The 27797-nt window shown below is 36.9% G+C and overlaps 3 protein-coding genes across 21 annotated transcripts; 1 reads left to right on the top strand and 2 right to left on the bottom strand.

The window, feature by feature from the left end:
• Positions 1-174: 174 nt before the first annotated feature.
• Positions 175-4870, bottom strand: LOC111308522 (protein FAR-RED IMPAIRED RESPONSE 1). Its single transcript, XM_022906881.2, has 9 exons — positions 4687-4870; positions 1947-4183; positions 1797-1853; positions 1650-1685; positions 1476-1544; positions 1172-1240; positions 939-1007; positions 756-861; positions 175-505 (listed from the first exon to the last, which is right to left on the bottom strand). Exons 1-8 carry the CDS (start codon positions 4853-4855, stop codon positions 784-786), a joined length of 2784 nt encoding a protein of 927 aa, XP_022762616.2. The 5' UTR covers positions 4856-4870; the 3' UTR covers positions 175-505; positions 756-783.
• A 394-nt stretch (positions 4871-5264) lies between these two features.
• On the bottom strand, positions 5265-18290 carry LOC111308520 (protein CHROMATIN REMODELING 4-like). Of its 16 annotated transcripts, XM_089743626.1 has the most exons (12): positions 17547-17914; positions 16124-16459; positions 15299-15400; positions 14387-15181; positions 12977-13075; positions 10096-12852; positions 9180-9337; positions 8916-9030; positions 8628-8710; positions 8170-8453; positions 7793-8049; positions 5265-7691 (listed from the first exon to the last, which is right to left on the bottom strand). In XM_089743626.1, the coding sequence occupies exons 2-12, from the start codon at positions 16337-16339 to the stop codon at positions 5664-5666; spliced, it is 6894 nt and encodes a 2297-aa protein (XP_089599752.1). In that variant the 5' UTR covers positions 16340-16459; positions 17547-17914; the 3' UTR covers positions 5265-5663. The 16 variants fall into 16 exon arrangements, with proteins under 16 accessions (XP_089599752.1, XP_022762613.1, XP_089599719.1 ...); XM_022906878.2 differs by having other exon boundaries at positions 7793-8453; positions 12977-13078; positions 17840-18290; XM_089743593.1 differs by having other exon boundaries at positions 7793-8453; positions 8628-8713; positions 12977-13078; positions 17840-18290.
• A 2083-nt stretch (positions 18291-20373) lies between these two features.
• Positions 20374-27783, top strand: LOC111308526 (RAF-like serine/threonine-protein kinase 24). Of its 4 annotated transcripts, none has more exons than XR_002692274.2 (9): positions 20374-20477; positions 21679-24848; positions 24943-25023; positions 25470-25622; positions 25731-25894; positions 26005-26152; positions 26240-26417; positions 26908-26995; positions 27355-27783. XR_002692274.2 is itself a non-coding variant. In XM_022906889.2 (9 exons), exons 2-9 carry the CDS (start codon positions 21807-21809, stop codon positions 27299-27301), a joined length of 3870 nt encoding a protein of 1289 aa, XP_022762624.1. In that variant the 5' UTR covers positions 20374-20477; positions 21679-21806; the 3' UTR covers positions 27302-27783. The 4 variants fall into 4 exon arrangements, 2 of the variants coding, with proteins under 2 accessions (XP_022762624.1, XP_022762623.1); XR_016327650.1 differs by lacking the exon at positions 27355-27783 and adding an exon at positions 27231-27281; XM_022906889.2 differs by having other exon boundaries at positions 26295-26417; positions 27231-27783.
• The last annotated feature ends 14 nt before the right edge of the window (positions 27784-27797 follow it).

Consider the following 27797-nt stretch of genomic DNA (forward strand, 5'->3'; position numbering starts at 1 on the left):
CAATTTTATTTTTTTTCATTTCTCGAGCTTTTGGAAAAATCAAATTAACACTCATGGCCTTATTAACCACTTTTTATCTCCCAAAAGCCTTATTAGCTTCTTGTGTTGTTTGAGTGATAATACAAAGTAAAACCTTGAAGATTTGAATTTTAACAATCAAAATATTTTCAAAAATTACAGAAAGATTCCCAGAAGCCCAACACTCATGAAATTACAACACAACAGAATACATTATTGTATATAATTTACAAATGGCAAAGCTCTTAGAAGAATAGATTCAGGCATAAACCATTCTAAGAAGCCACGGCCTAAAACATCTTTTACAGAATTGCTATTACGGCATTACAGAAACACCAGGGATCGAATACTACTAGTAAGAGAAAGAAAGAAAAAGGGAATTTGAGAGCATCTTCAAGACTTTTAGATGTAGTGAATTCTTTAATGCCCATGAAACCAATGTCAGTCTCACTTCTTCCAAATACAATATCTCAACAGTCAACCCTACCTGCATGATAACATATAGTAAATAAATAAAACTTTCCAGTTAAAATATTGATTCCTTTGGATTTGAAGATTTTAGGACCGTCAATTGCTTTCTGGACCTCATTGAACTAGTTTGAGCTTTGAAGCCTTAATTAATTTCAGATCCAAGCTTGAAAAATTTTACCAACAAATATAAAAAAAAATTGGATGCTTATTGACTCCAAGTTTATTGATGGCAATAATCAATTACTGACATCAAACGCTTCAATCACCTTTGTTAGACAAGTTCTATAATGCCACCTAACCAGAGATGTGTTTGGAATGCAGCTGTTTTGATGCCATGCCATGCAACTGAGGGGATCCTACATTAAGTTGGTCCTGACATAAGAGCAAAATCCTGATGTAAGAAACCATAGAAACAAAATGCAAGAAACTTCAAACAGCAACTTGAGTACCATGTCTTGTAAGCCATCCTGAATGTCATAACAACTGGGAATAGTTTGCGGTCTGAAATGTAACTGTCCCTGTTAAGGTACAATAGGCATCATCACAAGTGATAATTTGAGGAGAGCTCAATACAAGGGAACCATACTTCTTGTAGTATGGCCCATGAAGCATGAAACCCTCAATACCATCATTATCTGTATAAAAGGCAAATTTCTCAGCAATCACATACAGAAAGCCATACCATCCCATGCATTCTTTGTTGAGTAGTGTAATGAGCTTCATGCGGTGGGGCAATAGAGTTCAATTGTCCCTGCAACAAGAATGAAATCATACCGTTTAAGAATTGTGCCAAAGACAACATAAGCCAACATGCTTTTTAAACCATATCATTCATATCCTATGTTGATTATTAGAAGTCTATAAGAACCAAATCAAAGATTTAATGGGTAGAACAATTTGTGAATAAGCTTATTAGGGAAATCCTTGATCGATAACTAAATAATCATACAAGGACACTCTTCCAGGGGCAGGAGAGAATCACATACCATTCCCTGCACAAGATGTTGAGCACCAAAATAGCTATCGAGAGCTGGAGTTCTTGAATTCATCCGTTCCTATAAAAAAAAAAAAAACCAAGAATTTTAGTAAAACTATTCATTTTATAAATTTGGTAAAAGTTTACTTTTCCATATTATGGTCACTGTAAGACTAAGTCATACCATCCTATTAATGCTCTCTTGTGTATTTGATTGTCCCTGTCGAAACCAAGGAATTCATATCAAGATATTGCTCTATGATAACTTTGACAAGCAAAATTTCTTTGAGTAGTAAAAGTCTATTAAAACAGGGATACAATCACCACTAACCATTTCTTGCCAGCTGTCAGGCATCCCAGAGTTTGAGATCTCTGTTTCAGGATATCCCTAAAAGATATAGAACAGGTATGATGTAAATCAAAGAGCTTTGGTAAAAAAGAAAGTAGAATTTAATAATAATTACATAAATAACTCCCTGACCTGTCTTTTATGGGATGTATTAATCTTATTGACTGCCTTGGTAGTGCTTTTAATTTGGTTCACTTCTTCAAAGTTATGAGGGCTTTGAATTTGTGCTAATTTTGGTCCTGTTACACTCTGAATTGAGTAATTTACACTCTCACATTTTCTTAATGCTTCTTCCAAAGCATTAAGTACAACATTATAACTCTCATGAGACAGAGACCCTTCATCACCCAATTTAAAGGCCCGTCGGCAAAGATCATTGTAACGGTGCATTCTACTCGCAAGAACATCTGAATGTTTTCCTGTTGTTTGCCTATTCTTTGCATCCTTTGTCCAACGTTTCAATATATGTTGTGAGGGGATGCTTTGTACACCAGACAACTGTAGAATAATCAGTATATGTCGACAAGGAAACCCATTAAATTCAAATCCACGACATAAACAAGATATATCTGATGTCGTATCATTCCACACCACAATGAAATCTTGATTTTTTTCGAAGTCAAGAACGTTAAAAGTTGTAGCACCTCCCTCTTCACTTTCTTTTCTTGGATGACAAGCAATCCCTCCCAAAACCTCAACCTGGAATTTTTTAAATATTGCATGTGTGTACAAATGTGCCATTTGTTTTTCAAAGAGTGACGGAGATTTCAATCCAGGTGGTTTATGCCAAGTTTCAAAATCAGCTTTAGCTTCCTCTTCAGACTTCTCTTGCAAAATTGTTTTATATTGATCTAAGAACTCTTTTAACATAGTTTTCCTTTGCAGATATTTGTCAAAAAGAGAGCTTACACTGTCTGATCGTTGCACTGTAGATATCCCTGCAAGAAAAATGCCTCTCATGTAGGTTGGTACCCATTGTTGGCGATCCTCATATAATGATTGAAACCAGATGTCATTTCTTAAATTGAATCTATCAACCAATTCCCACCATTTCTTTTCAAACTGTTCATCCTTATAAGATTTAAAGATGCATTCATCAAATTTGGTTTTGAAATTTTCATGTTGCCCCGTAACATAACTAAGCTTCTCAGGTATCTTGCTCAATATATGCCATAAGCAAAAACAATGACGGGAATCAGGAAAGGCTTCTATTACAGCTTCTTTCAATGCCTTGTGGTGATCAGTTAGTATTACTTTTGGAGCACGTCCACCCATTGCTCTAAGCCATGCTCGCATAAGCCAGATGTAGGTTAATTTAGTTTCTTCAGCAACTAATGCACAACCAAGTAACAGATACTGAAGGTGATGATTTACACCAACAAAAGGAACAAATGGTAATTTATATTCATTCTTGATATATGTGGTGTCCAAAAAAACCACATCATTAAAATAGCCATAATCGAGTCTTCCTTTGGCATCAACCCAAAACACATTTCTCAAGCGCTGCTCTTCATTGAGATCTATAGCATAAAAGAAGTTTGGATTTTCATCTTGCATATAGAGAAAATGATCCAGCAAAACTTTAACATCCCCCTCCTCTAAACCCAAGATCTGACAGCTACTTAATCGATTTGTTTCACTACCCTTATGATTCTCAAGTTTCTTGTGCCCACCTGATTGTCTGGACATGGAAACATACATCTTTTTGGTTCTTCCAGGGATAGCATGCATTGTATGGACATTACTGTTACCTGGACCTAAGTTTCTATGACCTCTAGGTAAATATGCCTGGTCTGGGAATATATCATGGTTATGCTCCTTTATGAAACAACGAACAACCCACCTTCCATCTTCCCTTCTCTTAACATGCATACCAGCTTTGCAGTCTGTTTTCAACCATGATCGGTTAACTCTGCCTCTTTTCTTCTTGACAGGAATGGTTGTTGCAATATCTGCAGTTGGAACAGGTTCTGGAGTGTCCATTCCAATGGACTCTCGGTCATTTCCATATCTAGTACATACAAATTTTACATCAATAAACTTTCCAGATATTCTTGATCGACGGCTAGCTTTTATTATAGCAGTAAAGCCAACAGATTTGGCATATTCTTTGTAGAATGAAAATGCTTCCTCTTTTGATTCAAATTCCATTCCATCATGAGGCTCTAAACTTTTTACAGAATTCAAGTTTACTTCATCACCAGCATATGCGGCGAGTCTAGCATCTAATAAAGCAGCAGCAGCATTTTCCTTATGAACCCCAGCAGTGTTAATAGAATAGCCACTGGCACTGGCTGTGACTCTGTCATGCCTTACATCACCGCTATCCATCATGTTAATAATGTTCACATTTTCCTTAAGATGGATCCCTGTGGGAAGCATTAACGAATGAATCAATATGTTCTTAACGAAAAGCGCAAGTGATTAGCGAAAGAAAAGTTAAAAATAAAAATAAAAATGCTTCAAATTTATTTAACTCAAGTGAGGACAAAAATGGCGTGTTTTAAATCGAATAAATACATGGAAACAAAATGAAAGATTGAAGCTTTGACAAAGATATCAGCAATTGCGTTTGCAGACATTGTTAGTATATATTTAAAGAGAAATTGAGAGAAAAAAAAAAAAAAAAGAAATGGTACTAGAAAGCAAGAAGGGAAATAAAACAGATTATATGAGGTGAGGCATGTAATATTTAACTAAAATCAACATAATTAAGCAGTGGCATCAATTAGTGACAGTGAGGAAGAAGAGGAAGAACAAAGCCAACGGCTACCAGAGATATACACGAGGGGAAATTATTGAATACTATATAAATTGGAAATTAACAAATTAAAATAGAATTAAAAAAGAAGAAAAAACACAAGGAGTTTACCTGAGCTGAGCTGAAGGAGGAAAGCATTAAAGAGGGAAGGAAATTGATGGCTGACAAGGAGAGCAGAGCGAGTAGAGAGGTTTTTTTTTTTTAATTTGTTTGGCAGTAGCTTTTGAGTTTGGCTAGGGCTAGAATAAGAGGAGAATGAAGCACTCGCAATATTTGGCATTTTCCATACTCGCGGCGGCCCACATTTATCCAACAAAGCGACCCCATTTTAATGAGCCCAACAGATTTCCAAAAGCCTTAAATCAATCCCAACCTCCATTCCATTTTTCCATATTGCTAAAACTATATATGTATATTCAAAATATATATATATATATATATGTAGATTTGTTATTGGTTGTGGACTATGACTCCGCATGCCGTACATAGTCAAAATGTTGACCTGTATCCCATTTTTAATGTTCGTTAAAAAGTAATCAGATTGTTGGTCAGCAATTATTCTGTAGTTACTAAAATATTAAACAATAGACAAAGAATTCGAACATAATAAATGTAATCCACGAATTATCGATTCCATCACATTATTTTTCCATGCTTTACAGTCTACCTGATTTCAAAGTCACTTCACATTGAGGAGGACAAATTTTTCGACTATGAAACAAAAAATTTCACAGCTTATATAGTTCGAAGACAATATACGTGGCAGAAGCTTACTGCAACATGAAAGAAACTTTCCTCCAAATTTCTATGACCTAGTTAGATCTGCAGAATGAAGCTCATTGTGCAGATTGAAATTTTCATTTTTTGCAGTGGCAAATAATAGGAAGCTCTCAAACTGGAGGCAAGACACAAAAGAAGCCACTGCAAGCAGGCAACACTATATATTTCATTTCCTCTTACAGAAACTTTACACTAGAGATGTCCTAAATGATCCTATAAACGCTAGATAATCAATCACTGCATCATGCCTACAAAAATTCTAGTACATCAAAGAATAACTATTTTTCACTTTTACTCCTGCATAACAGTTATGGTTCATGGTCACTCAAAGGATGATCTGACACAGTGCCTTCTGATGATATTTCATCTACATTAGGCCGTTCACCCCCAGAAGGATCAGACCGAGTCTTGCTAGAATCCCCACTCTCGGGCTCATCTTCTATCTCTGGAGGCTGATCCTGTACATCAATGGGAGGGCTTTGTTCAGCATTCCCTATGCCAAATACACCTTGCGAATCTGGACATCCAACTTCATTAAAAGGTTTTGCCAATGGAAGCTTGTCATCAAGTAAGCTAGAATTCGTCACGGCAGAAGTTGATGGCAAGTGTGGGCCTGGGGCAACACACGATGCTACCAGTTGAAGCACTTCAGGGGAGGGGGATAATCCCATGCTTGATTTCTTTGGTGGAATTCGATATGCTGATGAAGATGAGGGATTCATCATACTTAAGTTAAGGGGAGGCACGGTGACATCAGATTCAATCCAAGGAAGCCCCGCAGTTCCAGTTGCAGATTGTGGAAGCAATTGAAATGTTGGGGTCAATGGAATTGAGCACGTTGACGGGAGACTACTACTTCCAGCTGCATCCGGTTGCACCTGCCTGAACGTATGCGACTTCAGTTTCTTTTTCTTCTTTAGAACACGTCTTGGATCCTTCGGTTGGGAAGGAGGGGGCCCTGGTACCACAAATGGGGGAATGGTTGGTTTATCTTCTCCATATAGTACACGAACTGAATGAGCTATTGCTGACACAGTGGGCGGTAGATCAGGATCTGGTAGTTTAGCAGGAGCACTGACAGCTTCCTGAAGCCAGTGAGGCAACTTGTTCTTGGAAGAACTATTTCCAACTACTTTTCCCTTCGAATGGGAAAGATTCAGCTCTCTATTTGGCTCAGAGAGAAATCTGGAGCTGGCAGATTCAGCACTTCCCCCATTATTGAGGCAATTACATGAAATATGTATTGATCTATCGAGAGGACCAGGCAACTTCCCATACTTCTTTGAACCATAATCATCCTCCTTTCTATGTAAATTAAAGCTACTGGGGCAATTCAGATTTGAACCCAAGTTGCTGGCTCTGAAAGAGTTGAGAAGAAAAGGTTTCTCACTAGGTACATTCGAAGATGGGCCTGGCCTATCAGAGGGTCCAGCAATTGAATCTCCAGAATAGTTTGCACCAAATTTGTCAGGATTCCACGTTGGAATAGGAGGAAAATGATCATTTTGCAAACCAAGTTGCTCTGATGGCTCAAAGTGAGGCAGGCTGGAAGCTAGATCACCAAAACCCAATTTCATGTCAGTCAGGTGAGTTTGAAATTTTGACGAGGCAACAAATCTACTACCCTGCAATGCCCGCATCATCATTCCATCAGAAATGCTTGGAAACAAGGAAGAAGATTTGGTAGTTTTTGTTGACTGGGTGAATTTTGGAACAGGAAAAGCTGGCCCATCCAAAATTTTGAGTTGTTCCTCCTCCCACCTAGTTGCCAAATCTTCTGAAGTTTTATACTTCGAAAAGTTTAGCCTGGGGTCTCTAAGCATGGCATCCCAGCTACCTCGCCCATGTCTACGAACACCAATCCAGAGAAAATCAAGTTCATCCTCTGACCAGCCCTCTACCTTTGATTTGTTTTTATAAAAGTTCCCAGATCCAGATCCAGTTCTCATAAGAATACTTTCAAGCACTCTCCTATGGTTTTCAGGAAAAGAAATGGATGGCAACTGACCCAAACCCAATATTGGAGGCATGTCCCTCTCTTGTTGATTATACCTAGGTACATCTTGTGGAGGGAATTTCAAATTGGGCAGCAATGGCATTGTTGGAAGGTCTTGCACAGACTCATTTACTGCATCAAGCCTACTCCCTAAGGATAAGCTAGGCAAAAGGTCATGATGTGATCTGGTCATGGTTTTGGTAGGAAGGGGGAACCGGGGCGGCAATTTCTCATCGAAAGGTAAATTAGGCAGTGACATCTTTTCCTGAAAATCAGAAAAACTGGAACCAGAACTTTCTAATCGATCAAAAACTTTTCCTAGTGAAACAGCAGGAGGATACTGCAAAGAAACAAGTCTTGTCATCATATATTTACATGGACCAGAAGGTTTTGTATTTGACAACTAAAAAAAAAAACTAAAATAGAGAGAAAGAGAGTTACCGAGCTAAATGGAAGCCAACCATCTTGGTTTCCATTTTTAAGACGTAAAACTTCTGGTGATGCATCTTGGAATTTAAATTTGTCCAGGGTAGTCTCCTGACCTTTTGCTTCTTTATCGGTTGAAGGTCCAGTAGTCGGAGTTAAACTTAATGGAAGCTCTGGTCCAGTTCCTGGCCCACTTAGCCTGCTATTTGATTTTGAGAAGTTTCTATGACGCAACTCTAACAGACTAGCATTGGGAGCACAAAGCCCAAGAACTGGCAACAAGTTGTTGGTAGGTAGCAAGTTGGTATAGCTTGTGCCATGATGATTGTTACTTGGAAGAATTATTTCAGGAGAAGACTGATAAAAAGGATTAAGAGAAAGATCCAACTGACCATTTATTTTATGTTTTGACAGCCTCCCAAGCCTTAAAATCAAATCAGCCTTGCTCTTTGGTTCATCTGAAGATTGAGCAAGTTTGTCGTCCTCCAAGTCAATTACCAAACACTTTTCTTTATCTGGCTGTCGAACTGATTGATTGACCTCATCCGCATCTCTTTCATTCATGGAAGGACACTGAGCTACTGAGTCAGGTCCAGGAAATCCCTCAGTTGTATGAAACTCTTCAATTGCACTCCGCCTAGCAAGCCGTTCTTTTTGTCGAGCACGGAGTTTAGTACTGTCAAAAAAGGATTATAAAGTAAATTAATGCACCCACAATGTCAATATTTAAGAAGCTATCCCATTAATTGACTTGAATTATTGTCAATAAAATAATTTTGAAAATACTATTTTGCTGGCATCTCAAAAGAAAATTAAACAAGTGCAATTCTCGGTAAGAATCTGAACTTACTACTTAGTTTTAAGAGCTCGTCCCGCTGGTGTATATTCCCGCTCTGGCTCTGGTTCTGGTTCTTTTTCTTCTTCACCACCATTCTGCTTTTCAACAGAATAAAAAGTTGCAAACACCATGAATAAGCAATAAAAGACTAATGTAGCTTACAAGTTAAAGGCTGCTAAGCAAGCATGTGCATATGGAATAATACAAGTATGTCCGTATCTTTTGAAAAAGTTTTACATATTATTAAGGAGAAAGGAGAAGCCATACATACATTCTAACACAGAAAGCAACATGAAGTACCTCACTTATTGTTTCATTGGGATGTGGAGCATATGCTTCTCTATAAGAGACGGCTTTCCTTTGTCGCTTCCCTCTACCAAGGGCTGCTTCCTCCTCACTTTGATGTTTCTCCCACCTGTCACCCAGTAAATCAAGCAGAAAAGGGTTTTTCAAGTAAACCAAAACCTTAGATCTTCCAGCACATTTAAATGTAAGGAACCTTTAGTACAACAGTTTTTTTTTTAAATTGAGAAGAACTGGAGGGTAAAGAAAAAAGATCTTCACCTCACACGCAAAAGTCTGTCCCATTCATTTTCTTCAGTACCATTTAACACATTATCTTCTTTCTTCTCAGAATTCTGCACCGAAATATCATCAGCAACAGCTGGAGGTGATTCACCTCCCCCTGGTTCCTCTGTTGTTTCATCATTCCATTCCACCGACTGCACATGAAGAAAATGAGAAAATGTTCAATTAAACAAACAACAAGATTCTAATGCTTTCTTTGAAATTAGAATGAGTGCAAAAGATAAAAACAGGAAAGGTCTTAGGCAACCAGAGATAAAGACCAAAGACTCTAAGGAAAATATTTAAAATTATAAGAATTTTTAAGAACAATAAAGTCTCATTAGGAGCTACTTTTACGACCCCACAAACAGGGGCAAATTATAGATGGATTATGAAGTAGTTATACATAGAATAAGCTATCAATTTTAACAATAAAAATTCTCTCACATACATATGAATTCTCTGGGTAAAAATGTTTAAAAGATAAACAGATGCAGCAACCTGAACAACAGGCTCTAATAGTTTGCAATAACATGCAAGCTTTTATGCATAAAAATGCTTATAAAATGTAAACAATCAGTTTTACAAGCTAAAGCTACAAGGAGGCTTTAAGCTTGCCAAAGCAGGTCTAAATAAAGCAAGTACAGTTTTTACCAACTAAGGGGTAGACCCTGGAGCTCCTATTTTGACCAACAAAACCTAGTATTTTAAGCTCAATTTCAAGAAATTTCAATTAAGTAGGGAACTTTTATTGCAAACAGCAAACACAGAAGCCAAGTTTTATTAAAAATGCATCAGTTTGTATCAGTCCCATGCAAAAAGAGCAGTAGTATATGTCATTGCATACGTCAACTGATGAATGTATTAACATAAAAACCACACACTTAAACATTATATGAGTATAATACCTCACCTTTACTGAGCCAAGCATATCATTCTCCAAATCCCCCTCAACAACATCAGCTGATCCAGACTGAAGGTTTGAACGATCAAGTAATTTTAAAATTGCATTTTCATCCAACACAATCTTGTTGCTGCCATGTGTACATTTGTCCTGGTACACATCTCCCAGACCACCACCCCTCTTCCAGTGCTTATGTTCTATATCCATTAATGCATCTTCTTTATTGCTATTACCTTCACCTGAACCTTTCCCACTAGAAGAATCGATAAAGAGTTCTTCTGTTCCCCATCGCAGAATGTCTTCCACTTCTTTTTGAGATCCAGACTTGTTGACAAACAGCTGATCAAGCATTAGTTTCTTTTTAGCAAGCTGCAAGATGCGCTCTTCTACACTAGCACGAACTACAAGCCTGTACACTAAAAGTCTGTTTGATTGTCCAATTCGATGTGCCCGATTCATAGCTTGGATGTCAGCATGTGGATTGAAATCAGAATCATAAATTATAACAGTGTCAGCTGTTGCTAAATTGATACCAAGGCCACAAGAACGTGTTGATAACAAGAAGACAAATCGACTTTTGTCTTGGTTGAACCTTGCTATCGACGTTTGACGATCAGCAACTGAAACAGAGCCATCAACTCTCTCATATGTTTTAGGGCCAAATTCTATAGTCAAATAATCCTCAAGGATATCAAGAAGCTTCGTCATTTGTGAAAAAATTAGAACTCTATGCCCTTCTCTATATAAGACTTTAAGCATGGAATGCAACAGAGTCAACTTGGCTGAAGCTTTTATACGCATTTCATGAAGAAACTCCACTGATCCAGACTCAGGCTCAGTACCTGGTATGAGATATGGATGATTACAAACCTTTCTCAGTTGCATCACAATGTTTAACATTGACTGCTGTGCAACACCTTTCCCAATATTTCGTAATATCTGGTAGTTCTTAGTTAGCATTGCACGGTAGTATTCAGCTTGAATGGATGACAACTCAACAGGCACCATTCGTTCAGTTTTGGGGGGAATATTCTGCATAGCATCCCTTTTAAGCCTTCGAAGCATATGAGGAGCAACAAGTTTCTTCAGTTCCTCCACCTTTTCCGCAGTTGTAAGATCATTAAACTTCTCCTCAAATGAAGATAAAGAAGGGAAGGAAGATGGCTGCAAGAAATTAAGCAAGTTATACATCTCACCAATGTTATTCTGGAGTGGGGTTCCAGTCAACAGAACACGATGTTGGAAAGAGAATGTGTTGAGCAAGCTAAACAGCTTACTTCCTGAATTTTTCAAACGATGACCCTCATCAACCACAAGAACTTCCCAAGGAACACCACGCAAATAAGAGGAATCCGCAAGAATCATTTCATAAGTAGTTAAAAGAACATTATATTTGTAAGAAGCTGTTCTCTTATTCAATTCATTTGGGTCACTAGCATGCCATTCATACTGGCGAATGGTGGCTCTTGCTTTGGCTCCACCATGATACTCCACAACATTTAAATCAGGAGCCCATAATGAAAACTCAGCAAGCCAGTTAGGCATAGTAGAAAGTGGTACCAGCACCAAACAAGGTAGAGTAGCTTTAAACTCAAAATAAAGTGACAAAATAAAGGCAACAGCAGACACAGTTTTTCCAAGCCCCATCTCATCAGCAAGTATAACATTTTTGGATTTATGCCAGCATCTACGCAACCAATTAAGTGCTTCAAGCTGATGGGGAAATAGTGCACCTCCCTTCAGCTCTTTAGGTTGCTCAGCCAAAGTAGCAATATCATGCCGCCGATCCCCCTTTCCCCTAGATTCATCCTTAGCAGCATCTTTTTCCAATGTTTGGCGTTCAAACTGATCAAACAGGTCAATCAGATGAGAAGATTGTTGAACAACAGGTTCATCTAATCTTTCCCAAGTGCATTCATCATATGGAAGACCAGTCCACTTCACAAAAGCTTCCCGCATACCCATGTTTGAAACACGGAGAGAAATAACTCGCTGAGGCTTCTTCCACTGCTCCTCACAGATATTTATCACAGCTGTCCCATACTTTGCCTTGTAATTTTCCAGTTTTCTCTTCGCCAGAACTTTCAATTGGGATTCAGAAATCCAGCTATTATGGATATGGGACTTCCCCACCCATTTAACAAAAAACTCATATGACACTGTCTCCCTATTAGAACATGCAGATTTACTTACAGCTGTTTCTTGGACTTCATTTTCAGCACTGCTACTTATTTTCATGTCTACATCCATCTCTTTTGTTGTTGCAGATGTTCCACAAACTTTTGGAACTTCAGTGCTTCCATGACTTTTCACACAAACATTAGCATCTACCTCTTCTACTACTATTTTTTCATTTCTTTTTCCTGAATCTTCTACAGTTACAGCAGATTCATCTTGATCCTTACCATTTATGATTGCACAATCTGAATCCTTAGTACCTTTGCTCACTAAGTCCACAGCATTCCCTCCCTTGCATTTTTTAGTGACAGACCTTCTATATACATTTATTTTATCCACTCTGACATCATTCTTTGTGCTTTCTTCTTTATCAGAACTTTTCAAAGTATTAGGACAACCCTCAGCAAGATTTTCAGCAGCTGCTATATCTGAATCAATATCACAAACAGAATTCTCCTCTGAAAGTCTGTTTTGATTTTCCGTGATTACCAAATCGTCAGAATGCACGTCATCTGAAAGTGCTGCAGATGCGTGATGCAAAACACTAGCATTATCACCTTGAACCCGACAGCCTAGAACGCGATCAACCTGTGAAGCAGATAAGTATGAAATGTAGGGAAAAAGGCCATTCATTAGCCAAAAAAGTAAAGAGTATATATTCAAGGCAGAAACTATGCTCTTTGATACTGCCATATAAAAGAAGTCAACTAACCTGCTGAAGTTCAGTGGGAACACTGCCTTCACGTATCAGCGAGGCATCGACAGTCCCTTTATCTGACTCACCTGACTGGGGTGTTGCATACTCAGGAATCTTCTGATCAAGAAAATAGCAAGACTTTAAATAATCAACAGAAAGAATTCCAAGGGTAGTCACAATGATGTGATGACATCAGCAATGAAAAACACTAACATATGAAGTCAGCAATGATATTTATGTATGAAATCGTATACGGTGCATTAAGATATATATTCAAGGCATTAAATCCAGGAAGTCACACTTAAATGTCCAACATAAACAGAGAGTTAATCATAAATCATTTTGGTAAAAAACCAGGTCAATATTCAGATCCAATTGAAGAATAAGAACGAAGATTCATCCTAATCTGTAGCTCTAAATTTATACATCAATAAGGACATATAATATCAGACAGCAGGATTAAGGACATTTATCGCACTGATGTAGACCAAACAAATTGAACACCAAAATAAAATTAACAGACAACTTATACTACACATTCTAGTCAGAATATGCGGAACATGTAGAAGACGAGAAAAAAAGACGAAGAAACACAGCATGTACATTATATGTAACTCTAAACCAGTGCAAATAATGAAGGAGCAACTCGTCTAACTCTGTAGCATAAAATCTTAAAATCAACATTCGATAGTTCAGAAAATAAGCTACCCATCTTAAGTTTGACTTTGTATGCCACATGGAAAGCCACACCCGAACGGAAAAGCTCTCAACTAAAAAATTAATGAAGTTTTCCATTTTGCATTCTCGTATAGAATAATAAATCCACGCAATGCAGGAGAACTGAAAACATGTAGCAAATTAAAGAAAGTAGTTCCAATTTGAAGGGGGAGAAACTCAGCCAAGGAGACTCTTAATTGATAAAGATGAAAAGGTACAAAACAAGTGGATGTGCCAGGCAGCTTTCTGGATTAGAAAATTACAGATCCTAGGCCTCTTAGAGAGCTCTGCTCTGATTTCAAGGTATATACGCAAACTGGTGCAACATATAAGACAAAGCAACTAACCATCCAGCTATTATCTCCCAAAAGAATACTTCTAACAACTATGTTTTTAAACAACATTTGCCCGAATCATATAAGCAAGAGTTCAGTTCAGAAAAGAAGAGGGAAATAGAGAAAATCCCTTAAAGTACAACAACTCTAGAGGACATCAAAATATCTACAAAGACTCATTCAAAGATAAACATTATCATTCTCAGCATCGCTTTCTAGATGACATCAAAATATCTACAAAGACTCATTTAAAGATAAACATTATTATTCTCTACATCATTCAATCCAAAAGCCAGCTGAGCATATGAAATACAATAAAAGACCTCCAACCACCCAGCAGAAAAAAAAAATAATATAGAAGATTATAACATACCTCATCTTTTTTACGAGTATCAAAATTCTTGCTTCCACCATAATCCTTTGACAGAGATGCAAGAACCCCATGATTATCAGGTTTCTGTTTCTGATGAGTTTCACCAGCTCCAGGACCAATATTATTTGCTTTGGACTGCTTTTGTTTGGAAGTACTAACAGTATGCTTTCCCTTATCTCTCTTATGCTTCTTTTGACTTGCTTCATTATTGACTTTTTGCTTTCTTTTTCTATCTTTCCTTGTGGCTACATCAATTGCAAGAACAATTTTGTTTCTGGGAGACTCATTATCACAAGACAATTCATGCTTTGCTTCAGGTGCTTCATCATTTTGCTCCGACTTTGTGCTTTTAGAATTAGGCAAAACCTCGTCAGCAGGAGGAATTAACTTCCTTTCCACAGATGAACTTGTTGGAGATGCATTAGGTTTCTTTCCGTCATCAACATTCACACACGATGAACCAGCTTCCTCTGCACCACCAAGGGATGTAAGAGTTGGCTTGGGGATACAAGGTACATCTATATGTGAGGTTTCTGGTTCCTTTTTCAAGGTATCAACTCCCTGAGCTAAACCAGATTTTCCTTTGCTAGAGGAGGATCTTTTCTTCGCAATAATGGACGTTCCAAAAATTTGGGACACTTTTTCAGTAGCAGGTGACTTTCTTCCAGTTAGATCTTTTGTCTTGATAATTTTTGATCTTGCTCGTTTGGAGATTGAATCCAGATGGGTAATGGGCTTGATTGGATCAGTCTTCTTATAGCACTTTGGACATTGCCACTTTCCCATTGGAATGCGCTACAATGATGAATACAGTAGAGTAAAGAAAAGAAAAGAGAATAGGAGTTAAAAAAAATGATGATACAGCCATAAAACAAAGAAAAGAATCATCTCAAGTTAGCTGTGATATCATACCTTAAGAGGTGGATCAAGGCATTGAAGATGATAGGTCCTGGGACAACTATCACAACACAACAAGTTGCCGCCAAGATCACAAATCACACATTCATAGTAATACTGGAGACAAAAATTTGTGAAAAATAGTTGTCAGAAGCAGTTTACAAATGCCTACAAAATACAGTCAAGACACAAGATTGCAAATGGATGTATATTCCCTTGGATTTTGTTTGAGCTCTGTACGTTATTTTTCTCCCAATACTAGTACGCAATATGATACTATAGGGATGTACTTTGAGTTTCTAACAGCAAACTTTTATACATGTTTCTCAAGCAGAACAAGGTGAGAGCGAGATGAGTAAAACAATGAAATGCTTTTGAAAACACAACCTGTAATCACAGTCAGAACTCAGAAGCTCTTGAGGTCACATGAATTTGATGCAAACAAGATGATGAATAAGCATATCACAGTGGAAAAAAATTGATGAAAACCCAATGCCACCAATAGCTATCATTCTGAGCACATTTACTCTTAACTTGGGTGAAAAGTGATACTGAATTCAGCATGCATGATCCAAAATTTAACTTCAGGCATGCAGATTCCAATATTTGATAATTGATAAACACTTGGCTAAATTCACAACACTTAATCAATCAAATTTCGAGTAAAATTTAAACATATCGACAAAAAATTTTTCAAAAAAAAGGGAATGAGGAGATTGTTTAGCTACATTGACCATACAAAAACATAATTAACAGCAATATCAAATAAGAAAAAGAAAAGAACTACATTGCAATTAGGGAAACAAATAAATGACAGAACAAGAACAAAGGGCATCATACCCCATCATTTCCTTTCTTTTTAGATGAAAACTGATCAGAGCTTATATCGCCTTTCAGCTTACGTTTAGCTGAAGTACTCCTTGGAGATTCTGATGCTACTAAGTTCTCTTCTTTACCATTGGCTAAGGATGGTCCACACAGAAACTTTCTTCGTTTGCGCTTCAAGACCCAGTTTCGATTAATCATTTTACTATTTAATGAACTGGTATCCTTCATCCTTTCTTAAAGGGTCTTACATTGCAGCTATGAACAACAGAAAGCATGTCAAGTCACTGCCGGATCAATGAAGCTTCCGCCTTGCAATTTTAGCCACTTCAAAGACTCAAGGTACAATTCCTACATTTTCAGCAATATAACTTGTTACTAGAAAAAAAAGAAACTACCAGGCACCAATAGTTTTATTAGGCTAAAGAATGGTGAAGCATGCACATAAACACATTAAAAGCATTTCAGAAAAGAAAGAAAGCTTTATTTATATGCAAAAAAAGGGAGATGGGATTTTCAGCATGCACACATACTGAATTCATTAAAACATAAACTCTTGAAACTGAATTTGTCAGTGATTCCCATTTCTAAACAAGCTCTCAAACAAACTCAACTTTGGATTAGCAATTCTGAGTTGCAACCAACTTCAAGTTGCTGCTAATCAACTAGTCAACATCAAAGTTCACATTATTCTCAGTGTTTACATTTGGTTTCTAAAATGTCAAAGTTGATGTACCAAGAAGAACAACTTAATTAAACTAGAGTCGACAGAATTACCCATGTCCATGCCAAAGCAAAACAATAAGGTTTTGCTCAAAAGGTGAACACAATAGTCAAACCAAAGCTGAACTCAATATTCTACATAGTGCGGAAGCAACAAAGGAACTACATGATAAGATAGGAGTAGCATCATTAATCCAGGCATTATCCGTGGGATGAAAAATGAAGAAAAGAAAGTAGGAAACAGCATTGACAGTGGTTTGACACATTCCTAAATGATCAATTGGTAAATTAAAACAGATTTGGAAATGCAATAGAGCTATTATTTAGTCTGGTGTAGAAATGAATTGAAGCATCTAAGCCAAACAATTGGTCATCCGCTATGCTAACACAAAAAGGACAAACTGAACAATCAGTTTAAATTAAAAAACTCAATCCATGCATGAAACATTTAACTTACATTGAGCTCAAAACCCCATTTCAACAAAACTAACCGTCATCAACAAACTCGCTCAAAGAAACCCAACTCCCAAATCAGTCCAAAAGCCACCGAATTTCAATCAAACTATGAACAAAAACCTCCCAACATGAGACAACACAGCAAATTCAACAAAACATCAAAACAGACAAAAAAGACACCTCAAAGTACCTAAATTAGAAAACCCCAAGCCAAAACACAAGGAAATAAACAAGTAGGCAGATAGGAAAAGAAGCTTACCAATCTTTCTCGTAGATCAAAGAATCAAAACCAGGTAGAATAATATCAAGAGTAACGCAGATGTAGTGAATATAGACAGATGGATAAGTGGAGAGAAGACGATATTAGGGTATACCAAGCAAAGAAAAAGTAGCGAAGAGAGAGAAGACACGAGCAACTCGAATAAATAGAGAGAGAATTGACAAAACAACAATTAAACACCGAACGGAAAAACAAAAAATCTAAAAATAAAAATTTATAAATATATAGAGAGAAAAGGTTGGGGTTTCTATAGAGAGAGAAAGAGAGCATACGATACGGATTCGCCGGGGTCCTAGGGACGGGGTTACCACTCTGACATGGCAGCGCATGAGAGAGAAAGGGAAAGCGAGCTCTCTCTCCCCCCCTCTCGCCATCTCTCCTACGTAACAACTGATGGCATGCCACGTGGCTTTACCAGACGCCACCTCCCATTTTGTTTCTTTTTTTTCGTTGTATATTAATTTCCTTTCCCTTCTCCCCAAGCCAGGAGAAACTTGCTTTCCTTTCTCTTCTTCTGCCTGTCTCCTCAGAATCGCCGCCATCCATTGCCTTCGGAGTTGCTTGGTTGGATCAGCGATGGAACCTTCTTACTAAACTCTGTCTCTTATTATATATGCTTTCTTTCCTTAATCTTTTTTTTGTTGTTTTTTTCTTTGAGAGGAACTTTGTTTTGCAAATTTTTTAATTTTGGAAGAAAAGTGATATTAAAAGAAATCGTATGATGCTTAAAGTTTATTGATCTTAGAAAATATAAATTTTTTTTTGTTTAATTAGAGAAATATAAGATTATTTAATATTATTTTTTATACATTAATGACATATGATATGTGTGAATAATATGTGAATTAACAAATAATTTATTTAAATTAATATTTTTGTAATATGTAAATTATTTATTTAATATATTTGTTAAATTATTTACAGTAACTGTAAGAACATAAATGAAAGATGACTTATAACCTAACTATAAATCAAATAAAATTGAATATAGAATGTGTAGCATAAGATTATTAATTCTAGCTTTCCATAAATCATTCCTAACCACGGGCATTATGATATGAATGCGATGATACATGCTTCATATTTTCTTTTTCCTTTTTTTACATGAGATGATTTAATCAAAAAACAAGATTATTTTTTGGATAAAACAACAAGTTAAATTGGATTGAAAAGAGACCATGAAATTCGATTATTCCATTTTAATTTATTTATCTTTATAAGTTAAACCAGCTTATATGTCTAAATAAATTTAACTCAAACATATTATTAGATACATACAATTATATTTCATAATTCTAAATTTTGACTCAATGATTATTGTTTATTTATCTTTAAAAGTGTTAAGATCTAATTGGTTTCACGTAAATTCAATCGATAAAAATATTAAATTATTAATTTTAATAAATAAATTTTAATTTTTAATAATTTTAAATATAAAAAATTTTACTGATTTTTTTCTTTAATCGTCCCAACATATCAAAATAGTATGTGTTTCATTTTATTTTGTTTAACTTTCAATTACATGCAAAACTTATATCCTAAAATAATAGGCTCTTACATGATTAATTAAACATATAATTTCTTGATGTTGTATTTTTATATTATGAGATATTGTTTGCTCATCCTAGTCGCATTTGCTACGTAAAAATAGATGGAAAGAAGCTAGAAACAATTGCAAGGCAAATGCAGTACGAGCAATATGAAACAAAAGTGGCAACACAAAACATTCCCCTGCAAACTCAGCAGCAATATCTTGATGAGAAAGAAGCATTTTAGTTGCTTCTCTCTCAATATTTGATGTTACATTTTCAAATTTCATGTTGAACACATGATATATATAGTAGTAGATTATCTCAATTAGGATGTATATAAACAGTAAACAAAAACGTTTGTCTTATTATAAAAAAAAAAAAAAAGGGCGTTTGAGAGTAACATGTGAGAAAGTAAAATTTATTTAATAAATATTTATTATGTACAATGATTCAGAATTATATATCTCATATTCATTATATATTATAATTTAAATTGAGATTTAAAGTATTTATATCATATTTAATTTATAAAATATTTTTTATAAGATAAAATCTGAGACACAATGAATTAAAATTTTTACAAGTTAATGTAAATTATGATGTTTAATATTAAAGTTACCTTTAAAATATTAATAATGTATTACTAAAAACGATAGGTTCAATGAACTCTTGTTGAAATAGGAAAAAACCTCGTGATCTTATAAAAAAAATTATAAATCTTACATTGATTATATTAAAATTTATACAAAAAATATTTATATTAATTTATAAAATATCATTTATGAAATTCAATTAACTAAAACTGGTAATATTTTTCAAATTGAAATAAAAACCTTGATATTTGTGTGTGAGACTGCTAAACCTTAGCCCACTGGATTTTCAACGCAGCAAAGAAGGCCTATTGAAATTAGCCCATAAAGCAAAGTTTGAAATAACTTCCACGATCAATCTCAGTCTCACCAACCCACAAACGTCCCGTCAATTGCGGGGCCCACAACACTTGAGATAACGAACACGCACAATGACTGCTCGCACGCGCTCACTCACGCGTCGGGAAATCCCTCAACAAAATTCCCAAAATGCCGACGTTTTTAAGCAAAATAAAATTGAACAAAGGAAAAAAAAAGAAAAAAGGGTGTCCAAAAAGTCGGGCAAAATTTTAGAGATCTAGAGAGAGACAAACAAATACACTACTTAGAAATTACTTTAAATAAAATCTACATAAAAATAAAAAAGAAACTGTAAAAGGGAAAAGAGGGACGGCTCCCTATTTTGGACTCAAAATGAGCGAATTTGTAGAGAGAGAAAGTCAATAATCTTCGCTTCGCTGCTCGAAGCTTCACTGCTCTTTGCGTTCTTTTCCTTTTTTTCTTCTAAGGTAAAATACTTTATTTTTGTTTTAATTAATTAATGTTAGGTTAAAGTAATGATTATAACTTTTAATCCGCTTATGGGTTTCGTTCCGATTCTAACTTTAATTTCGATTTTGTTGTATTTCTGGTGAATTTTGGGTTTTATTTATACCGATGTTTAGTTTCTCTCTCTTTTGTCAGTGTGTTTGATCAGTGGTTTTGGAGTGATTGGAGATTGGATTTTGAGCTCCATTTTTGTTCATATTTCATACTTTTTTTATGGGTTTGATTAGGCTGTGTACTCTCGCTGCACTGCGATTATTACTATTTAATTTCCATGTTACTGTTTCAATCTTATAACAAAATTGGCTTTATCACGGATTTAATTAAAACGGTATTCAAATTGGATTCGTCTTGGTTTTGGATCACACTTCGTGGGATTGATTTTAAGTATGTTTCGGGTATTTTGTTTGGTATGCACCATTACCTTTGCATGTTTATATTGGAATTTGGAGTGTTATTCAGGATTCATGTTTAGGATTCCAGATTTGCATGGGATGCATTCGTTTTACTTCTTTGTATCTTTGTCCCAAAGGTCCTAAAGGCATTGTTCAGTGAAATCTGTATTACAGCTTCAAATCTGCTTTCTAGTTGCGTGAAAGCTTTATTAAAAAGGGTTTTTTTTTTGGGGGGGGGGGGGGGGAGGGGGAGGGGGATCAAAAGAAAAAAATGAACTTTACAAAATTCTTTTATGAGTTTGTTGCTTGAATTTAGGGTGTTTATGCTAAATAAATTGCATGATTCAAGTTCCGGAATTACTCTCTCCCCAAAAATGAGCCTGAGTTCTTTTATCTTCACAAGTATTTTGCTGTTTCTTGGCAGTGGTTTGGACTAAATTTCATTTATGCTCATGAGTATAAGAATGCATTGGTTGATTGACCATTACTTGTGCGGTTATTTTGTTTTAAACAAATTGGTTTCACAGTTTCCTTCTTTTAATGGATATAACTAGCTGGTTTTTTTTACCATAGACAGTGTCATCATCAATAATTTTGTCTCTTGTAATGGAAATGGCATAGCTATTTATTCAGTGTAAAAATGGTGGAAGCGTTTTTAATCTCTTGACTCTGAAGGATGTTGTTGATTTTCTCAAGAATGCATTGAGTTGGTTGCTCTTCTCTTGATAACTAATTTTAACTAATGGTGAATGCCCATACAATCTTTCAGGTTCAGGTTAAGGTGTTTGGAAATCTAACTTTGCTGCTGGCTATGGCAGAATGCATTTGCTGATATTGCATTGGTGTGATAATCATGGCATATTGCCTTGGTCTATTTTCCTGGAAAATTTTATCTAAATGGAGAGGAATCTAGGAAAAGGCTTAATGGATCAACAGAAGAATTATGAAAAAATTCGATACAATAATATGGAAGCTAGAAATGAAACTCTTGGGTCTGCAAATCAAAGATTTTTCAATGATCCGTCTAGTAATATTAATACTAACATCCGACCTCCTGAGTATGATATGTTGGTGGGAGCTAGACCAGTGCTGAATTACTCCATTCAGACTGGTGAGGAGTTTTCTCTGGAATTTATGCGGGAAAGGGTAAATCCCAGGCAGCATTTTATTCAGAATGTTCATGGTGATCCTAACAGTGGACCTGTCTATATGGATCTAAAGGGCATTCTGGGAATTTCTCATACAGGTTCTGAAAGTGGCTCTGATATCTCTATGCTTAACACAGTAGAAAAACCCCGTCCCCAGGAGTTTGAGAGAAAGACTCCTTCTGTGCACGAAGACAAACACTATTATGATTCTGTGCAATCAGTTCCTCGATCCTCTTCAAGAAATGACATTAGTCGGGGACAACAAGGTTATGCCTCTTCAAGTGCTTCTTGCAGTGCATCAAATAAGGTGAAGTTCCTCTGCAGCTTTGGTGGTAAAATTTTACCACGTCCCTATGATGGGAAACTTAGATATGTTGGGGGCGAAACACGTATAATCCGATTAAGCAGGGATATTTCCTGGCAAGAGCTTGTTCAAAAAACCTTAACAATTTATGACCAAGCCCATACAATAAAGTATCAGTTGCCTGGGGAGGATCTTGACGCATTGGTCTCTGTATCTTGTGATGAGGATCTGCAAAACATGATGGAGGAACTAGAAGATGGAGGATCACAGAAACCCAGGCTATTCCTTTTCTCTAGCACTGATCTGGAGGATGCTCAGTATGGTTTGGGAAGTGTAGAGGGTGATTCTGAGATGCAATATTTTGTTGCTGTGAATGGCATGGACCTAGGATCAAGAAAAAACTCAATTGTGGCTAGTGCGTCTGAGAACAATTTGGATGAGTTACTTGCTTTGAATGTTGTAAGGGAGGCTGATCGGCCTGTGACTGAAGCAGCTGCTACTAGTACTGCTTCTTTGACAGCCAATGCACCTTTATCAGCTGTCCAATCTTCTCATGCACCTTCACCAGCAGTCCAATCTTCTCATGCACCTTCACCAACAGCCCAATCTTCTCATGCACCTTCACCAACCCTCCAATCTTCTCAACCAGTATGGGCAAGTTCATCTAGCACTTATGAATCTAGTTCACAGCCATACTCAGAGCAAAAAATGTGTCATGGAGAAGCTAGCCAGCAGCCGTCTTCCACTCCCCAGGTAGATGGGAAGAGTAATGTTCCTTTGTCTGCTCCATTCCAATACGGTTATGGTTCCCAACCCTCTAAATATGTGACACCTGGAGAAAATTTAGTCTCAATGCCATTCCATGGGCATGTGACTCCTCAGACGGGCTTAGCTGACGAGAAGATGTATATGGGCTTTCAAGTGCAAGATCCAGAAGTATCTATAAAAGAGGTGAAACTAAAAAGAGATAGCTCAGCCCCAAAAATAACTGAACCTGAAAAAGTCCGATCCCTAGACAAAGCTCCACCAACAAAGGAGCCAAAAATGAAAAGAGATACATCTCTCCCGAAGATCAATGAAACTGAAAAAATTCGGATGTCTGAGAAGGAGTACAGTGTCCCTTCAAATGCATATGACAGTTCTGTTCCAAATCATATTTCTAAAGAGGAAGCATCGGTTATCATTTCAGTGCCAGACATTGGCTCACCTTTGTTGCCTGCAAAAAATTTCAAAAAGACCCAGGAAGCTATGCAGAATTCGGTGGCCCCTGAAGTTGTAACTGAAGGGAGAAAGAACGTTGATGATGACCACTTCTGCACATCTGGTGGGCCCTTTACATCTGGAGGTGGTGGTTCTGAGGCTGATCCAAATGATTTTAGCCGTCTTGAGCCTTCTGTGATTCCTCAACGTGTTTTTCATTCAGAGAGAATCCCCAGGGAGCAGGCAGAAATGAACCGTTTATCGAAGTCTGATGATTCTTTTGGTTCTCAGTTTCTAATGACTCAAGCACATTCTGATTCTTCCCAACCAATTATAGAATCAGTTGACAAGATTCATGATGGGAATTTGGCTCCCCAGGCTGAACAGCCTGTCACTTCTGCAAATCCTCTGTCTAAAAATCCTCAGACTGTAATGGATGGGCTTACAGAATTTGAAAAGTACAAAGATTTTGCCTATAAAATCATCTCTAATATTCCTGAGGAGGGGCTTGAGTCAACTAAGCAGAAATCTGAATTGAAACAAGTCTCAGTTAAGAGCACTGCTGATGAAGCAGCTGGATTAAATCATCCTACAGCAAGTCAAGGAACTTCTGTTAAGCACCTTGAAGATCCTTCTTTGAAGCCATCTGATTTTGAACGAATTGAGAAGGATGAAAACAAGAACACAGGAAATCATACTAAGGGTCATGAACAAACTTTGGTTTGGGCAGAGAATTCAATTAGAGCAACTTCCAATGTACAGCCTACTACTTCTGTTGGCACCTCAGAGCATGGAGACATACTTATTGATATTAACGATCGATTTCCCCGTGATCTTTTGTCTGATATGTTCTCAAAAGTAAGAATGTCCCAGAACCTCGATGGTATCAGCCCATTTCCTGGTGATGGAGCTGGATTGAGCTTAAACATGGAGAATCATGAACCTAAGCATTGGTCATACTTCCGTAATTTGGCTCAGGATGAGTTTGTTAGAAAGGATGTCTCCCTCATGGATCAGGACCATCTGGGTTTCTCATCTCCACTTACAAATATTGAAGGTGGGGCTCCAATCGATTACAGCTATCCACCTTTGAAATCTGCTGGTGCAGTTGCCTTAGGTCATATTAAGCCAGATATCAATTTTGGTGAGGACATCAGGCAGGAGTCAACTACTGTTGCTGCTCCTAACAACCTGGATATAGGTTCAGGTTACAAGAAGTCTCTGCTCAAGGGTGATGAAAGTGGACAAGATGGGCCGAACCACAAAGTACCTGAATCAGAGTATGAGGTACTAGTGGCACTCGTTTTATATTAATATCCCTTAGCTTGTGAAGATATTGCTTGCTTTTATCCCTGTTTTCTAAATTTTCTGTATTTTCAAGGATGGGAAATTGGATATTCTCAATACTGGTGTACCTTTTTTGGATCCTTCCCTTGGAGATATTGATATAAGTACATTGCAGGTATGTCTTGCATTGTCAGGTATTATCTAATATCTTAATACAGAAAGAGTTGATTAACGTTAATTTGCTCTTTTCATTTTCTAAAATTTCCAACGGAGCCTTATTGCCAATGGCACCATTCAGCTGGTAATGATTGCTTCTTAGATGTTAAGCACTGATTATAGGCATATTGTTTAGCATTAAAAACATCTTTATTGCTTTACCTAAGCCAGCATGCTGCCGATTACATCACCTCAGACATTATTCGCCACTGTGATATCTGCTTCTATCACCTCCTAATCTCAATTTAAGCTGGTGAATTTAATAGAAATCTGTTGAAAAATGTTATTCAGCATGCTGTTAGGTTGAACTATTCTGCATTTTTGCCTCTTGTTCCAAGATTGTTCAACTGATGCAGTCACTGTTTTTAACACCATGTTGGTTAATTTCATCAAATGCCACGGCAGATCATTAAAAATGAAGATCTGGAAGAACTACGGGAGCTTGGTTCTGGTACATTTGGGACTGTCTACCATGGAAAATGGAGGGGAACCGACGTTGCCATCAAGCGGATAAAAAAGAGCTGTTTCACTGGCCGTTCATCTGAGCAAGAAAGACTGGTGAGTTTTCCTGTTGTTTCTTGGCATTTGGGCATCATCAATGGAGATTAATGCTTTTTATACTTCATCTCATGCCATTAATAACAATCAGCATTAAATATTTTTCAGACTGTGGAGTTCTGGCGTGAAGCTGACATTCTTTCAAAGCTTCACCACCCCAATGTTGTGGCATTTTATGGCGTGGTGCAGGATGGACCTGGAGGAACACTAGCCACTGTCACAGAGTATATGGTGAATGGCTCTCTTAGACATGTCTTGCTTAGCAAAGACAGGTAATATTTTTATTTATAGTTATTCCTAGAATGTACTACTTTCATCACTTCTGAGAATTTCCTCCTGTTTTATTTGTTTATTCACTTCTATAAGTTTTGTAACTGTCTAGACATCTTGATCGTCGTAAGCGGCTCATTATTGCCATGGATGCAGCATTTGGGATGGAATATTTACATTCAAAAAACATTGTGCATTTTGATTTAAAATGTGACAACTTGCTTGTCAACTTGAAAGACCCTGTACGGCCAATTTGCAAGGTAATTTGTGTGATTTTCTTATAAATTTGTAAATTTATGTTGTATGTGGCTGATCCAATTACCCATCTCTTTCTTCTTGTTTGGTAGGTAGATATTGATTTCCAAGTCAAACCAAAAAATAAAGATGATATTGTCTGTGCAGGTTGGGGACTTTGGGTTGTCAAAGATAAAAAGGAATACCTTGGTTACTGGTGGTGTGAGGGGAACTCTTCCATGGATGGCCCCAGAGCTGTTGAATGGCAGCAGTAGTAAGGTTTCTGAAAAGGTAAGACAATTATATTTCGGAGCTTGGATGAAAAGTTTGTTTAGATCTTAGTTTATATCTAGCCTTACAGCAATCCAGCATATGCTGGGAACAAGTTTATTATGCTTAATAGAAGGGATTGCCACTCGGTAATTCTGGTTCTCACATTATTTTGGGTGGCTTTTAGGAACAGCAAGTTATCTACTTTCATTGTCTATAAGAGTGAAGTGGTTCTTTCTGGCTCAAGTTATGTGATCGTTGTTGTCTATGTAATGAAATGGGATGTTAGGGCTTGTTGGCTCTGCACCTTTTTCAGATGTAGGACCTTTTTTATTTTATCAATCTCAATCTTCTGGAATTTGTTTGTGCATTTTTTTTAATAAAAAGTACAAGTTATCTCCATGGCTAAAATATAGGTTTCTTCCTAAAAGCCCCACCTCCATGACCCCTAATAAGCAAGGCACAATGGTCTTCATGCAAGCATTACTAACTTGGATTTTGTCATTTGCAGGTTGATGTGTTCTCATTTGGCATTGTCCTATGGGAGATTCTTACTGGCGAGGAACCTTATGCCTATATGCATTATGGAGCAATAATAGGTGTGAAATCTCTCAGTTTTTCTTTCTTTTATGCTACCTGTGCTTTTACTTTGTGAGGCGTCTTAATTTTTTTTTCCATATTAAGTCCTGCAGAAGGGTCCCTTACCATCATTTTGTTGATGTTGTTACTTGTTTGAATTTTCTATTTTTCATAAAATTTTTTCTGTTAAATTCAATATATTTCATATTAATAGAGGGTCTACTTTGTTCATTGCACATCCATTTACTATGTCAGGTGTTGTTCCATTTAAAACTATAGCGAGGACAATTTATTTGAACGCATGTTCCTGCCCCTGTACATGGTGAATTGAATATGTTGACGTGGTAGTCTGTAGTCTGATTACCTCATTTACATGCAGGAGGCATCGTTAGCAACACATTGAGGCCACCTGTACCAAGCAACTGTGACCCTGAATGGAAGTTACTAATGGAGCAGTGTTGGGCTCCCGATCCTGTGGTTCGACCATCATTCACAGAGATTGCTAGACGCTTACGAATCATGTCCTCAGCATGCCAGACAAAACCACAAGGTCATCAGCCGCAGAACCAAGTATCTAAGTGATGGCACTCAATGATTACGTTGTTTTGATGCCTTCATCAATGACATATGATAGTTTATTTTTCTTTTACTCCATAAACCTTGTGTGTAAATTATATGAGTAAGGGGGGAGAAGCTCCCAATGAGAGGGTGAGATACGATTGTGTTTTGTAAGACAAAAAGAATTTGTTTATATGTAAAGCTGTTATTTTGTGTCAATAATAGTGGATACAAACTCGGTTTTGGTGCTTGTGACTAGAGTTA

The sequence above is a fragment of the Durio zibethinus genome, chromosome 2 (genome assembly GCF_047325235.1).
Source record: "Durio zibethinus cultivar Kanyao isolate XHJ-2024 chromosome 2, ASM4732523v1, whole genome shotgun sequence".
Lineage (NCBI taxonomy): Eukaryota > Viridiplantae > Streptophyta > Magnoliopsida > Malvales > Malvaceae > Durio > Durio zibethinus.

Coding starts and splice junctions, on each gene's coding strand:
- LOC111308522 (XM_022906881.2), bottom strand. CDS start 4,855: ATGCCAAATATTGCGAGTGCTTCATTCTCCTCTTATTCTAGCCCTAGC. Junction 1,854..1,946: donor ATACATCCCATAAAAGACAG/GTCAGGGAGTTA, acceptor TATATCTTTTAG/GGATATCCTGAAACAGAGAT. Junction 1,545..1,649: donor AAGAGAGCATTAATAGGATG/GTATGACTTAGT, acceptor TTTTTTTTATAG/GAACGGATGAATTCAAGAAC.
- LOC111308520 (XM_089743582.1), bottom strand. CDS start 18,109: ATGGCGGCGATTCTGAGGAGACAGGCAGAAGAAGAGAAAGGAAAGCAA. Junction 13,079..14,386: donor ATACTCGTAAAAAAGATGAG/GTATGTTATAAT, acceptor TTTCTTGATCAG/AAGATTCCTGAGTATGCAAC. Junction 8,454..8,627: donor CGAGCTCTTAAAACTAAGTA/GTAAGTTCAGAT, acceptor CTTTTTTGACAG/TACTAAACTCCGTGCTCGAC.
- LOC111308526 (XM_022906888.2), top strand. CDS start 21,807: ATGGAGAGGAATCTAGGAAAAGGCTTAATGGATCAACAGAAGAATTAT. Junction 25,623..25,730: donor CATCTGAGCAAGAAAGACTG/GTGAGTTTTCCT, acceptor AATATTTTTCAG/ACTGTGGAGTTCTGGCGTGA. Junction 26,418..26,907: donor GTAGTAAGGTTTCTGAAAAG/GTAAGACAATTA, acceptor TGTCATTTGCAG/GTTGATGTGTTCTCATTTGG.